Consider the following 14679-nt stretch of genomic DNA (forward strand, 5'->3'; position numbering starts at 1 on the left):
GAGTTTCTCTTTTTTTCATCAGCTGGGGGATGAAGGAAGAAATCTCATCCCCTAACAATGTTATTCCTCATAAACTTCCCAAGGTGCTCCTGCAGCCAGGGCAGGGCTCACATCAGACCCCATGCAGCATGAATCAGTCACACACCGGGGCAGAAACAGCCTCACGGGACATCGTTGCTGCCGGTCCCAGACCCCAGTGGGCGCCTATTCCCTCATCCCCAGACCTCCACATCCCCACTGGGACCAGGCCCTGGATCGTGGCCCCCATCTCTGCACTCGCCACCCTCGAGTTTACCAGTACAAATGACACGGCCTCAGCTTCTCACCAGTCTTGGTTTATTACGAACACTGATGGGGACACGGCCCCGGGACGGCTGGGGACAAAGAGCGAAGTGCAGGGCTGGCGGTGATGGTCGTGTCGGAGGCGCCCACCTACGGCGTCACTCTCAGTCCCGCAATCCAGCTGCTGGGGGCTCGAAGGAAGCGGTGGCAGGAAAACAGCTCCCCAAAATCCAAGAGGGGAGGAAGATGCCCCAGGTGCATCCCCAACCTGCTGACTGGCCGCTGCTCAGAGGGAGCTTCTCCCTGCAGCCGCATGATCCATAAGCGGGGATGCCCCACGCAGCAGTGTGGCCTCGTGGGTGATGGATGACAAAACGCAGCTGCCGGTGACGTCTCCACACAGGGCCACTTGCTGCGGGGAAGCATGCAACACCACGCTGCATCCCTGGGCACAGTGGCTCCCACTCGGGGCGCATCCTGCTCCTGAAACAGCCTGCAGGGAGACAGCCCGGAGGGACGGCTCGGTGTCTGCAGAACCCAAAACATCTTTTGGGTGTTGGATGGTGACTTTGCTTATGCGACACTGTAGCCTGTGTCGGCTCTGGGCTAGCAGGAGCCTGGCTGTTCCCCGAACGGTCCATCATTCCTTTGCATCGTGTAAAGGATGGGGCCAAGGCGGGAGGGAGGCACCTGCCGGGGTTGGCCTCACTCTCCCCACTGGACTCGGGCATCTGAGACACCCATAAGGTGTCTCTGTCCCACCCACAAAATCACTTTGCCCCTTGCTGCTCACCGAGCCAAGGCGTGGAATGGAGTATATATAAGGACCCCAGCTCCCTGGTGTGTAGATAGTGCTAATATAGACATTAAATAGTACCCCTCGTGCACAAACACACGTACACACACTCACGCACACACGTTCCCCTCGTCCCTGCGGGGAAGGAAAGGACATGCTCCTCCACACCTGCGGCCGGCGCAGGCATGGCGGAGCAGCCTCGCGGGTGGCCACAAGGTGAGCATCGTGATGTCCCCAGGGGCTGGCTGGACCCTGCTCTCCTCCAGCCTCCCCTGCAAGCACCAGCCGACCCCTCCAGGGACTGGGACGTGGCAGGGGTCTGCGGGCTCACAGCCTGTCCTCGCAGGGAGGATGGGGACGGCCTAACACACGCACACACACACACACAGCACACAACATGGACAGGTGGGAGCAGGGCCTGCCTCCGGCTCCCCCACTGCCCTGCTCCATCACACCTCCGCACCCGCTGCCGGCGTGCGGCCTCCCACCCGACCCCACAACACAACCCTGTTTCTAGTTTTAAAGCTGCTGCTTCTCGGAGGATCCCCCCCATCCCTTTCCTCTCCTCTCGCCCCGGGGCCAGGATCAAACGTCAGTCATCTCATCCTCCAGCTCAGCATCATCCGTCTCCCCTTCACCCTCCTCTTCTTCGTCCGAAGTCACGTCGGCATCATCGGCTTGCGCTAGGCACTTGGGACACGAGCAGGTAAACAAATAGTTCTCCCTGGAAAAAGGGAAGGAAGGAGAAAGAGTGATGGTGTTGAGACAGGCACAACCCCAATGCTGCTGCTGGGCAGCGGGTCGGGGACAGAGCATCCAGGAAGGGGCTGAAAATGTTAAGATACTGAGGAGTTTTGGGTTCAAACACGCTGGGCTCAGGTGGGGTGGAGGTAATCTGGGTGGAGAGGGGATTTCTCAGCCCTGCAGGGGTGATGGGACATGGGGACAGTGGACATCAACAGGAACCCTACACTTGAAGGGTGGAGAAGGAAAAGGAAGGTGGGATGGGATAGCAAGGGTTTGCAGGAGCGGTACAAGCCTGCAGAGGGAGGGGAAGCCTAAATCATAGAATCATTAAGGTTGTAAAAGACCTCTAGGATCATCAAGTCCAACCCCCCAACCCAACACCCCCAGGCCTCCTAAACCATGACTCCAAGTGCCACGTCTGCATGGTGTTTGAACCCCCCCAGGGACGGTGACTCCCCCACCTCTCTGGGCAGCCTGTGCCAGGGCCTGACCGCTCTGGCAGGGAAGGCATTTTCCCTCATCTCCAACCTAAACCTCCCCTGACGCAGCCTGAGGCCGTTCCCTCTCGCCCTGTCACTGGTGACTTGGGAGCAGAGACCAGCCCCCCCCTCACTCCAGCCCCTCTCAGGCAGCTGCAGAGAGCGAGAAGGGCTCCCCTCAGCCCCCTCTTCTCCAGGCTAAACCCCCCCAGCTCCCTCAGCCGCCCCCCAGCACACTTGTGCTCCAGACCCTGCCCCAGCCCCGCTGCCCTTCTCTGGACACGCTCCGGCCCCTCCAGGCCCTTCTTGTCCCGAGGGGCCCAAACCTGAGCCCAGCATTCGAGGTGGGGCCTCCCCAGGGCCGAGCACGGGGGCCCCATCCCTGCCCGGCTCCTGCTGGCCACACCAGTGCTGACACAAGCCCGGGGGCTGGTGGCCTCCTTGGCCACCTGGGCACTGCTGGCTCATGCCCAGCCGGCTGTCAGCCAGCACCCCCAGGGCCTTCTCCGCCGGGCACTTCCCAGCCCCTCTGCCCCAGGCCTGGGGCGTTGCCTGGGGTTGGTGTGACCCAAGGGCAGGACCCGGCTCTTGGCCTTGTTAAACCTCACACAACTGGCCTCGGCCCATGGATCCAGCCTGTCCAGGTCCCTCTGCAGAGCCTTCCTGCCCTCCAGCAGAGCGACTCTCCTGCCCAATTTGGTGTCATCTGCAAACCTACTGAGGTGCAAGTCAGCCCCTTGCTTTGTTCATTGATAAAGGTATTAAACACAACTGGCCCCAAAACTGAGCCCTGGGGGACACCACTTGTGACCAGCTGCCAACTGCATATAGTTCCATTCACCATCCTTGGTCCCTGAGGCTACAACACACAATAAGGGACTGCAAGACGCTCAAAGCACCGAAAGCACCGCATGCTACATATGCACACCCTGCCACAAGCACGCCGGCACCCTGTCACAACACCGAAAGCCCCATGTGCTGCACGCACAGCCTGCACAGCCCTTGCGGTGGGAATGCAGCCCAGACTGACTGGCTGGGGGTATAAAGGGGTGCTTTGTCCCCCTGGGTTCCTTCAAGCAGCCCCTACCTGAGTATCTTGTTGCGGCTGTGTCTGCTCCGCTCCCTCTGACAGCAGTCTAAATAACTGATGCAGATTTCCTGTGAGCAAAGAGAAACAAACCTGGCTGAGAGCTGCTTCCCACGAACCCAAAGCAGAGAGATTTGTATCAGTCCCTCTCAGAATCAGGCAGAAAAGTGAGGTCTGGCAGCTCCTACTTGGGATGAGGCGTGAATTCCTCTGCCAGGCCAATGCAAGAGACAGGAGGTACGCAGCAGGGGTCAGTTGGGGGTGTAGGGGACACAGGGACCCTCAGCCAAGGTGCGATGCCACCCCAGGTTCAGCCGGGCCCCATTGTCTCACCTCTCCTGCTTCGATGTCCTCCAGAGCCGTCAGATGCAGGAGGAAGTTGTTTTCTGGGAAGGATGTTTCGGCATTGGGGATGCAGCTGTGGTTACCTACAGGAAAGACAGGACATAGCTGTGAGGCTGCCTCCAGGGGAAGGCAGAGGCAGGGTCGGAGACCTCCAGACACCCTTCTGTGTCACCTGGGCACATGGGAGGCAGTGCCTCCAACTGGGAGGGCTGTGGCCTGGCTAAGGATAAGGCAGCACAATGCTACAGCCACCCCATCTACCTCAGGGAGATCAGCATGACACCCTCCACCCATACTGGGGACTACAGGGTCCAGCAGAGCAAGGTGCAAGGTCACGGCTCTCCCTTAGACCCATAAAAAACACTCAGAGAGAGCGATCTGTCCTGCATCAACCCCAGGGGTGCACAGGGCAGTGCTTTTTCCCTGCTTCCCAGCATTCCCAGCAGCCAGTCCCCAGGCCCAGCTCATCCCCACTCTGCCGCTAATGCTTAGGAGTGAAAGAAGGCGGCTCCAGGTGGTGGGACATCCTCTCCCGTGTCCCCACGGGCCAGCCAAGAAAGGCTCACTCCCTTAACAGTTTGTTCAGCCCTGTTTTGCTCAGACAAGGTTGGAGGCGGTCTCTTTGCTAACTGCATACGTGGCTCCTAGAGACTACATCGTACCCAAGTCCATTCAAGCCAGGACTGACCATTTCACAGCTAGGCGAGATGCCAGAAGACCGCAAGAGCAGCCAGGCCCAGGGCAGCACCGATCCCATCCCACAGACAGGAAGCACAAACCCCTTTCTCCAGAAGTTTTTAGGAAGAGGTGATCCAGTCTAGCCCAGGACATCTCCCTCCTCACGACTAGTCTTCCTCCCAGTCCTTGAGTTACTTACAGCAGCTCTGGAGCACATAGAGACCTGATCCCTCGCAGTTGAGGAACTCTCCCGACTCTGCAGCAAAGAAAGGGGGTTAGAGCTTTGCACGGGCCGTTCTGGCTCTTCCACGCACACAGCTCAGCGCGAGCACGAAGGGATATCCATCAGCACTGAACTGGCTCGGTACCCAGCCAGCGCTGCTTTGGGGAAGGGGTGTTGGAGCGTGGTTTCCAAAGCACCCTTCCCTCACAACTGGGAGAGGGATGGAGGAGATGAAGATTTGGACCCCCAGTTCAGATGTGCGCTCCCTGGCCTGTCCCTGTACTCACACAGCTCCATCAGTCATAAAAGTGATAAACAGGTCTTTGAACGTTTAGCATATATGGGACTTTCCTGCACAGGATTGCTCCACATCAGCCCTCCAGCCACCCCAACCTGCCGTAGGTCACGCTGCCCACAAACTTGGACTTGCTCTATCCATGTAGCAAGCCAAAGGCAGCAGGCACGGCTCGCATGGACCAGGGGAAGCGGGATCTCTCAGCACCCAGCAGGAACCCCTCCTAGTCCCTGAATGCTGGGAAGTCTCTAGCAGCAGAAACTCCACCAGCTCCTGCAAACACCACTGCCTGATGGTCACTTCACAGCCTCACCCTTCTCGATGTCCTTGTAGAGCTGGTCAATGAAGGCATCCAGCTCCTCTCGCTGCAGCATGGGGAGGTCCAGCGCATCGCAAGCGTGCACCCACTGGCTCAGAGAGCTGTCGGAGAGCAGAGGGACAGTTACAGTCCCGCAGTGCTGTCAGCACATGGTGGGACCTCACAGCTGGGGATCTAAGGGTTAAACTCAGTGGCTCTGAGTGGCCAAGGTCTGGCAGAGGGACGCGAAAGGGTTGGACACAGCCAAGACGAAGGACTGCTTTTATGTTTGCCTCTCCATCCCCCTCTCTTAGGTCTGAACCCAGCCATTACCCAGGCCAGCGTGGATTTCCAGACTGTACATCCCCTCCATGCCACATCTCTGCTGCCCTGCGAGGAACACCCAGAAAGCCCCCGTTACCTGGTTCCTATGCCTTGGCCATTGGTCCCAACGAGGGCAAAGAGAGATCGAAAGCCTTCTGGAGTGAACCACTGCAGAAGGGAGATGAGAAAGCAGCTAAGCCCAGGCCAGCCTGCAGCAGCACCCCACTCTGCAAGCACCTCAAATCCCACAGGGAGCTTTCAGGGAATCAAGGAGTGGGTAGAGTCCCAGGGAAAGCCCTGGCCTTTGGAGCAGACGTGACCCAGGGTGGCTGGTGCTAAGCGGAGGATCCCACCACGCTCCCTGGCTAGTCTGGAGGCGGCTTAACTCACCCTGCTGAGATGTTCGTCGTAAAGGGCTTCGGTGAAGAGCAACCGCAGCAGCTCCAGCTGGCCCTGGCAGGACATGGCAACACCATCAGCGTGGGGAGATGCCGCTGGGAGTCAGACCCAGGCTGACAGCCAAGCCCATCACGGGCTAGAAGGCTGAGGAGTCAGGCTCCTTGTCCTTCCCTGCAAGGCTGGAGGCTGTTGCCCTCAGAGCAGCAAAAGCCACCTACCCAGCAGCTAAATACCACCTTGTCCCATCCCACAGCAGAAGCATCTCCACCACAGGAATACGCACTGTGTCCCATTGAAGCACCACAAGCCCAAAGCCCTCTAAGCAACCCCCTTCCTCTCTGTCAGGTCAGCCAGCCCTTAATGGGGGCTTTGTGCCCCCACTTTGAGCCTGGGATTTCCAGTGTTTCCCACCCCAACTGTAACGGGGCCTCTGCACCCCTGGGCCTGCAAACAGAGGCAGGGTAAGGACAGGCTCAGGGATTCAACACATCCAAGCGCTGCCAGGCTCTTACCTTAAATTTGTCCCCTAGCAGCTTGTGCACAATCTCCTCTTCTTCATTTGCTGTCTTACTGCAGAACTGGGAGAAGGCCTTGATCCACCACTCCTTGTCTTTAGCCTGACAAAGGAAACACGCCAAAGCATTGCACCAACACCACTTTCCTCCCTGGCCAGGAGAGAGGGAGGAGAGGACAAGCCCCACTGAGCTCAGAGGTACCCAGCCTGCTATCAAGAACCACCCAAAGCAGTTGCATGGTGGTAGTTTATTGTCAGAATGAACGCTGAGAAAGCCAGGCCAAGGAAACAGAACCAAAGGAAAGGTTCAGTTCTAACTATTTTGGTATGGAAAAAAAGACCTGCTTGGCTCAGGACGTAGGAACCTCCTTTTCTGCCAGAGACTACTAGACATTGAAATCTATTCAAGCAGGACCCCGCCAGTCACTGGAAAAGAGATCATTCCTTGTGAATAACGGCCACAACGGGATGAGGAAAGCACACACCAGCAGCTGTGGCTCCAAACTGCAGACATACCTGTTTGACGGTGGCGACCATCCGGGCCATCAACATGATGCTGGAAGTCTCTGGTGGATAATGCATGTTTCTGGGGGATAAGAATGAAGAAAGGAGATGAGCAGATCAGTGCTGGTATGGAAGTAAAAAGCTGGAGGGAGGCAGAGGCAGCTGCCATCCATGCGGTCAGGCCTGCGCTCATCCATCACACCAAAGTGGGCAGTGCAGCATCGCCACGTGAGGATTCAGCGCTGCTCAGAACAAGGGGAAGCCTGCACCCACCTGCCTGCTCTGAGCATACAAATAATCCCCTACCATCCTGCTAAACTAGAGCCTGGGTCCCACAAAAAGCCCAGGACTGCAGCAAGCACTGTAGTTTGTGACAAGCTTTGGGTCAGGAATGTTGCTTTTCCCATCTGTGCCCATTTTGTCATCTGCAAGCAGGGACAGCTATTTCTGTACCCGCAGGGGTGCTACGAGGAAGATCTCCCAGAGGCTGGAGATCTACAGGAGCACTATAAAACTGCAGGAGGGCTGTGAAGCTCAGTGGTTTGTAGCTCTTTACTGGGAGAAAAATAAGAACTGCTCAGCCACATGTCCAAGCCCTTGCGCTGCCAACAAAAATTGACCTGCTACCCAGCCAGCAGGTAGAGCTGGGCAGTGTCCCACAGCCACCATCACCCTCCAGCCACCCCATGCAGGGATGCAAAGCAAGGACAGTCCTCAGCTCTGGTTCCAGGCAGTGTCACCCAGCCCAGTAGAGCCACCTCCTCTGCCCATGGAGCAACAGGCAGGTCAGACCCCTACCTCCATGCCTCCTGCAGCTTGTTGAGGGGGTGCGTGGGGTCATCACGGGATGGGCCAAGGCAGAGGACCTGGTGGTACTGCTCCAAAGCGGCCTGCCTGCATTCAGCGCTGCAGTACGTCACCTAGAGCGAGGGGCACAGCGCTCGGCATTGGCTATGGCAGCAGGAAAAAGGGCTGTACCCCCTCCCTGACCATCTAAGCCCCAGCTCTTTAGCCATTGCAATGCAGAAGGGAAAGGCAGACACCCATCTCTGGGCAGCGCACGTGCCTGGCCAGATGCTGTGAAGGAGTTGGTGACCCCAACAAGACCACGGTTCCTCCCGGCAGCCCCATACCTGGCACCGGGGACACTGCTGGTGCAGGTCTTTCCGGATGCTGCACTGCTCCGGGTAAGGCAGCACCAGCGAGCTCTTCCCCAGCAGCCGCTGGGCATTCTCCTCCGCCGTCTCCAAAGCCCGCAGACAGTGATCGCAAGCTGCAGGAAGACAAGATGGGTGGATGCCACGGTGAGACCACAGCCTTCAAAAAGGAAAGGGGACAGAGCCTGGGGCAAGACAGCACAACTGGTACCAACACCATCAGCGAGGACCGTCTCCCAGCTGGAGGCAACAGTCTCTTACCATTCCCTCCATAGAAAAGACCATTTATGCTACAATTTGAAGCCCCCCAGCCCTCATCTGTTTCCCTGTAACACTAGGAAGTGTTTAAGGGCCATACGATGGCAAGCATCCCCATGTTGCTGACCTGCAACAGACTTCCTCAGACAGCAGAGTCTAGCTAGGACAAAAAAGTTTAAAATCCTGCTCTTACAACCCTTGGTTTTTGTTCTGACGCTTCCAGAGAGCACTGGCACCTTTGCAGGCTGTACCATGCTGTGGTGAGATTGCGATAGGACCCACGTCATTAAAAAAATCAGGGTTCCCACACACATGGCGCCCGATGGTGGCACGTGGCGCTTTCTTCCGGGGTTGATGGATGTGACCATCCCTCAAACAACCCCAACGTTTTCATCTTGTCAATAGTCCGTTTAGAACAGAGGCAGAAATGGCAGCTGGGCCACCTTCCTAGCCGTGCTAAGGCAAACCTAAACTCTTTCCCTGAAAACCGGGCAGCTCCCTCGGGTCCCCGCGGTCACCTCGCCGGGGCAGGTGGCGGGGACGTGCCACCACCGCCGGCCGCTCACCTCGGTAGTTGTACAAGGCGTTCCAGAGGAACTGGGACGACACCACCGGCCTCTCCACGAAGACGGTTTCACCTTTGCGGATGTTCTTGGTGGCGAACAAACCTTTCCCCTGCCGAGGGAGAGGCGTGGGTCAGGGGATGCACCCGAAGACGAAACCCACCCGGGGGCTGTGGATACACCCACCCCCCGCCGTCCAGCCTAAGGGGAGGTTGACGGGGTTTTACCCCTTTTTACCCCAAAAAAATTGGCTCTGCCGCAGCGCCAGGGAGGGGAGGGACCCCCGCGGCGGGGGGACAGGGCTCACCTTGGCGCTGCTAATGAACCGCGCCTCCGCCGCAGCCCCGGCCCCAGCGCGGCCCCCCGGCACGGCGCCGCACACGTCCCCCGCCGCGGCGGCCATCTTCGGGCGGCGACTTCCGCGCTCTGACCCGCCGGGGGCGGGCAGCGCCTCTTCCTCTTCCTCCTCTTCCTCCTCCTCCTCCTCCGCCCCTCTCACCCGCCACCCGGCACGAAGATGGCTGTCAGCCCCCCGCCGCCTCAGGGGTCCGCGCCCGCCGTCACCCCCACCTCAGCCCCAGGGCGGGAGGGGGCCGGCCGCCATCTTAGCCCTCCTCTCAGCCCACCGCCACCTTCCAAAAACACCGCCAAAAAGCCCCCAAACGGGGCTGGGGCGCTTCCACAGCCGAAACCACACGGGAGTTTTGCTGCCTCTGCCCTATTAATTATTTTTAACCGTACAGCCGCGGGGGGGAATAGCCTTCATATACTTGTTAGAGGGAAGCGCAAGGTACCCCCTCACAGGGTGGGGAGGCATCGGTGCCCCTGCGCACCCAAAACTGGCCCAGCTCTCCCCAAAAAAACCTTCAAAACATGCTAACGTGGCCTCTGCGCACTCGCTACCTCCTGCTAGGCTGTCTGCAAACGCCTAAAACCCACGAAAACGCGTGTTTAGTTGTATTTAGTAATTCGCACCGGCACTGCTACTGCCCGTTCAGACTCAGCCCCGCTCTGCATCAACCAGGCAGCTGCAGCGGGTTTAGGAATACAGGATGATTTCACATTTTGGGTGTTTTGGAGTCACTAGATGTCACTGTCGGCTCGCGGTGGGGACACGACAGCGGGTGGGTAATGCTGCGTGGCTGGGTGCATCCTGCCGCCTCCATGCCCAGGCCAGCAGCCCAGGTGGGAGCATGGCTGCAGAGCAGGAGACCTCCCCAGCCAGCAACAAGGGACAGACAAACTGCCTGGGACATCTTCCCCAGATGTATTTTGGCGTCTGGCCTCGGTGAACCCAGCAGCAGGCTGTGCGGGGCACTGCTCCACCGTGCAATGCCCATCCCAGGGGTCTGCAAGGACCTAGGCATGGGTGGAGCAATGCTACCTTATGACTCCTATTTCAATTATATCTTCATGCTAATAGTAGGAGGACTAGCCGTTATTGTAATAACAGCATTACATGTCCTGTTTTCCTAAGGTTTCAGTGCTAAGTGGCAGGGTGATTCTCGCACAGAGCATCAGCTTGAGTCATGGCCCGGCCAGCAAAACTTAAAAGCCTCCTTCGTGTCTCTGAACGAGCCCTGGTGCCTACATTAATTTGGAAGTATTTGCAAAGCTGGGCTGGGTTTGCTTGTGCTTCTTTATTTGCAGAGTGCAAGGGGAACCTTCCCCTGGACTTCAGTTTGCTGAAGCATCATCCTGGCAGAGCCAGGGCTGCACAGGTTTGGCTGCATCCACCTGCAGACGGAGGCCCTTGTTCTCTGGGAGCAGCAGCCCGAACCTGAGCACCCGTTGTTTCCCAGACATTATATTTCATACTCTAAATGTAGTTCTATTTCTGCGGGAAGTGGCCCTGAGATAATAACTCATGTTCTCTACTTTCACCCATGCTATGGGCTCATGAATTTAAAAAAAAAAAACCTTCTTTTTTAGCATTTATTTTGTCCAAAACAGCTTAAGAAAAACCCTCAAACTCAAATTTTTTGGAAGGATGAAAATACATTGGGTTGGGTTGTTTGTTTTTTTAATAATTTCAATTCAAAATTAAAAAGAGAGTAGTTGGAAATGTGTTTTCCTTCTGTTTTTTTGACACTTACAGGTTTTCAGCTGATCTGTTTAAAAGCTGTTCTTGCTCCATTCCAAATGTTCAAGCTTGTAGCAAGTGCACAGGTTTACCAGCAAACACACAAGCGTGGGGGGGCGGGGAATTGCTTTCATATTTGTATGTCAGTTTCATATTGGCATATCAGGAATGAAAACGTGAGAGAAGACATGACCCTTTCGTGACTTCTGCTGTTAGAAAGCAGCTATTACTTTTTGACAACAGGGTCTTAATAAGAGGAAGAAAAGGTACGTTTCTTTTCTTTTTTTTTTTTTTACTCTATTTATTCAGGAACACGGAAAAAAGGATCAGTAACCCATCCCTGGCAGCTGTGGGGCAAGAAGCCACTGAGGCATCGCTGCCTGCTCAGAAACCAAGGAGCAGCCCAACTCTGCCTCCCCCCAGCCAGTCCCATTTCTTTTTAAAATACACTAGATTTTTATTAAGAAGCAAAGCAAATAAATAAGTGACACTTATTAAGGGAAAAAAAAAAGTTATTTCTATAAATAACAATATAAGAGTAAAGTGATATACAGTGTTCTAGGTCAGAAAGAGACACAATAAATTATCCTGAGCTGACGGGACGTGGTGCCTGGTACCCCGGGCAGACCTAGGAAGGCGAGGTGACAGCCTGAGCGCTGACAGCCTGGCCTAAGAGCACTTAGCTGCTAACAGACATCGGGGAGGGTGGTGTTCCCACTCCTGACCCCTCAGAGCTCTCCCACCCACCAGAAATACAACTGCTAACTGCATCGGGTGGTTACAGACATGCTCGCCAAACACTCCAGGTGCCGTTTCCCATGGCACCTGGATGTATAATGAGGAGAGAACAGAGCAACTGCCGTCTGGGCCAGAATCGGCACATCTGGACGAGGGGCAGGGGGTCGTCTGAAGCACCAGAGGTGTTGGAAAGCTGCCTTTTTATAACAGCCCTGATCCCCGCACCTCAGCCAGCCTGAGCGCCTCATTCCCTGCTGCAGCAGCATACGCACACCTTGGCGAAGTAAGGCAATGCCAGAAGGCAGAAAAGACCCACTGGCTTCTGCCCTCCATGTTTGGGAAGCCAAAACAAAGGCACAAAAACCGCAAGGCACAGGACAAGAGGAGGCTTTTCTGTTCCAGAGTCAGGATCAGACCCTGTTCACCTTATTGTGAGAGTAATGAGTCTGCGGGTGGGAGCAAAGGGCTTTCCAGTTCTGGGGCTTTTTTTGTTGTGATCTAAGCATCAAACATGGGAGTCAAATTAATAGGAAAAACAATCAGGGTCGATTTTCCTCCCAGCACAGGTCTCCCTCCTGGGAGCACACAGCCACACGCAACGCGAGTGGCCCCATGTTCGAATGCCCTTATGCTCACAGCCGTCAGAAACACCATCTGATTGTCACCCCAGCCTCTCTGCTGGAAACTGTCTGTGTGTCCTGGTGCTTCAAGAGCAAACAGGGGACAACATGCCTTGCCACAGCTATGGCACCATCAAGGAACAACTGGCCTGGTGATGAAACCCCAGGAATTACAGCACATGGCTACCAAACAGCAGCCAAACAATATTTGGGGGGTTCCTCCCAGTCAGATGCAGTTTAGTCCTGTAACTCCAACTCTCAGATCGAGAGCGTGATGTCTCGCTTGGACCAAGGAAGTGCAGACGTGCCTGCATCCCCAGCATCTCCATCGAGCAGACATGACTCAAAACGCAACAGTGGCAGTTTGGCAGTTGAATTTCATCAGCTCTTCAAAGCTCAACATCCACGGTGTCCTCCTCGTGGTCCTTGATGTCTGTCGAGTCCGCGGTGGCAGGCCGTATCACCCCAAACTGTGACAGCTTTGCCGCCTTCTGCTCCATGCTCTGCTTCCTCCATTTGATCCTCCGGTTCTGGAACCAGACTTTCACCTAGCAGGACAATGGCACAACAGCTTAATCCAAGGTCTCTAGGAGCCCCTTTCCAATGGGGGCCGTTGCCTCATGCTTCCGAGGCAGATGTCCCCCTAAAAAGCAGAGTTCCTTAACGAGGGGAACATGCCCCTTCTCTGCTTGGAGCATAGTGCATGCAAGCAGGAGGAGGTGACGCTATGGAGGGCAGAGTGGTGCTGGGAGAAGGGACATGGGGAGAGGGGGATGCAGCTGCACAGAGGAGGCTATGGCTGGGGGAGAGAAGGAGGTGCATCCCTGAGCTCCCATGAGCCACTGAACCCATCCTTGGGGCCACGGCTGCTAGAAAGCACGAGACACCCACCTAACCCTGCCCCTGCTCCTATGCTTGTTCACACCCTCCCAGAACCACCCTTGCTTTGTTTTCCCTTTCCCCAGCTGAATTTGGATCCCACCACAGAAGATCGTGTGGCTCCTCCTTTCCACATTAAGTACCTAGTTTGCAGTGGGAGGGGCAGAAACGCACTCGGGAGAGCAGAAAAAAATGGCAGGGAAATCACCACAGACCAAGCCCAGACCCAGGATCTATGCCGCCATCCCCAGCTCCCCCATTTCTTACCTGAGTCTCTGTGAGATGCAGAGTTGCAGCCAGGTCTACTCGCTCGGTGCCCACCATGTATTGCTGCTTGAGGAACTCTTGCTCCAGCCGCTCCAGCTGCTCTGGTTTGAAGACAGTGCGGACCCTCTTCATCTTGCAGGGCCCCCCGGATCTCCAAGGCCCACTGGGGCCCAGTGAGTTGGTCCCTACACAATGAGACAACTCCAGACCTGCAAGAAGGAAGCAGCAACTGAAGGGGTCTGCATGTTTGAGGCCATTCCTCCTCCACCCCTGTTGAAGTGCCAAGCCCGGCTTGCTTCAGCTGTAGCTGAAATCCACATGCAGCTGCCCTGTGCACTGAAGGGGACTGCGAGAGAGTAGCACCACAAAAGAAAAGCAGGGATGTCCTTACCCTGTCCCTACCTAGAGCTATCTCATCTAGGCTCCCTTTGTCACAAAAGGTTGGACCAGATGATCTTTTGAGGTCCCTTCCAAGCTATTCCGTCATTCTACCCACAGGTATGACCTAGGACCATCCTGGATGTGCAGCCAGACCCCAAAGTCAGTGCTCAATGAGGTGAGCAGGGTGTGACCTCCATCTGTACAGGATCTTTGGAACAGAATAATAAAGTCTGTTGAGAGCTGCTGAACACAAAAATCCTACCTCCATCTCAAGAAGCCCCCTAATGAAAAATATCTAAAGGTTGGGGGAGTTTACCCCGGCTGGCCCTACCCTTCCCTTGGCACCCACAGTTAGCCAGTGGCCAGGAGAAGATACTGGAGCTGACGGACTGGCCTGGTGAACACAGGAGTCACCAGCCCTTGTGCAGATCCTCACCCCAGACCTTAGTCCCTTTGGTCTCAGGAGGTTGAAGGATCCATCAAGTTTTTCCTGTGCAGAGGGATTAGCAGGAGCAACAAGTGGATCCGTTCTCAGTCTCCTATCTAGTTGTGGCCTGATGATAACCATAATTACCTAATTAGCATACAATACACCACCAGGACTGTCACAGGACCAGCCGGCACCAGCCTAAGAGCATGCTGGTGCCTAAGAGCGTGCCGCCTCTGCCAGCACAGACTGTGAGTCACACACATCTCCACGTACAACAAGGAATGGGTGACTGCTACCCATCCCCTGGGAGCCGCAAGGCTCATCCCAGCAGC

General features: G+C 56.1%; 2 protein-coding genes across 2 annotated transcripts; both read right to left on the reverse strand.

Moving 5' to 3' along the window:
• Positions 1-319: 319 nt before the first annotated feature.
• SMYD5 (SMYD family member 5) lies at positions 320-9388 on the reverse strand. The gene is made up of 13 exons (XM_075092250.1): positions 9257-9388; positions 8953-9061; positions 8105-8244; positions 7770-7891; positions 6984-7053; positions 6466-6570; positions 5945-6007; positions 5652-5722; positions 5246-5352; positions 4614-4670; positions 3725-3819; positions 3392-3462; positions 320-1802 (listed from the first exon to the last, which is right to left on the reverse strand). Exons 1-13 carry the CDS (start codon positions 9350-9352, stop codon positions 1664-1666), a joined length of 1245 nt encoding a protein of 414 aa, XP_074948351.1. The 5' UTR covers positions 9353-9388; the 3' UTR covers positions 320-1663.
• A 3391-nt stretch (positions 9389-12779) lies between these two features.
• On the reverse strand, positions 12780-13668 carry LOC142056980 (homeobox protein not2-like). The gene is made up of 2 exons (XM_075092479.1): positions 13537-13668; positions 12780-12938 (listed from the first exon to the last, which is right to left on the reverse strand). Exons 1-2 carry the CDS (start codon positions 13666-13668, stop codon positions 12780-12782), a joined length of 291 nt encoding a protein of 96 aa, XP_074948580.1.
• Between the last annotated feature and the right edge of the window lie 1011 nt (positions 13669-14679).

Source organism: Phalacrocorax aristotelis, chromosome 4 (genome assembly GCF_949628215.1).
Source record: "Phalacrocorax aristotelis chromosome 4, bGulAri2.1, whole genome shotgun sequence".
NCBI lineage: Eukaryota > Metazoa > Chordata > Aves > Suliformes > Phalacrocoracidae > Phalacrocorax > Phalacrocorax aristotelis.

Coding starts and splice junctions, on each gene's coding strand:
- SMYD5 (XM_075092250.1), bottom strand. CDS start 9,352: ATGGCCGCCGCGGCGGGGGACGTGTGCGGCGCCGTGCCGGGGGGCCGC. Junction 8,245..8,952: donor CGCCTTGTACAACTACCGAG/GTGAGCGGCCGG, acceptor GTCTTCCTGCAG/CTTGCGATCACTGTCTGCGG. Junction 5,353..5,651: donor GGCCAAGGCATAGGAACCAG/GTAACGGGGGCT, acceptor GCTCTCCGACAG/CTCTCTGAGCCAGTGGGTGC.
- LOC142056980 (XM_075092479.1), bottom strand. CDS start 13,668: ATGAAGAGGGTCCGCACTGTCTTCAAACCAGAGCAGCTGGAGCGGCTG. Junction 12,939..13,536: donor TGCATCTCACAGAGACTCAG/GTAAGAAATGGG, acceptor TTGTCCTGCTAG/GTGAAAGTCTGGTTCCAGAA.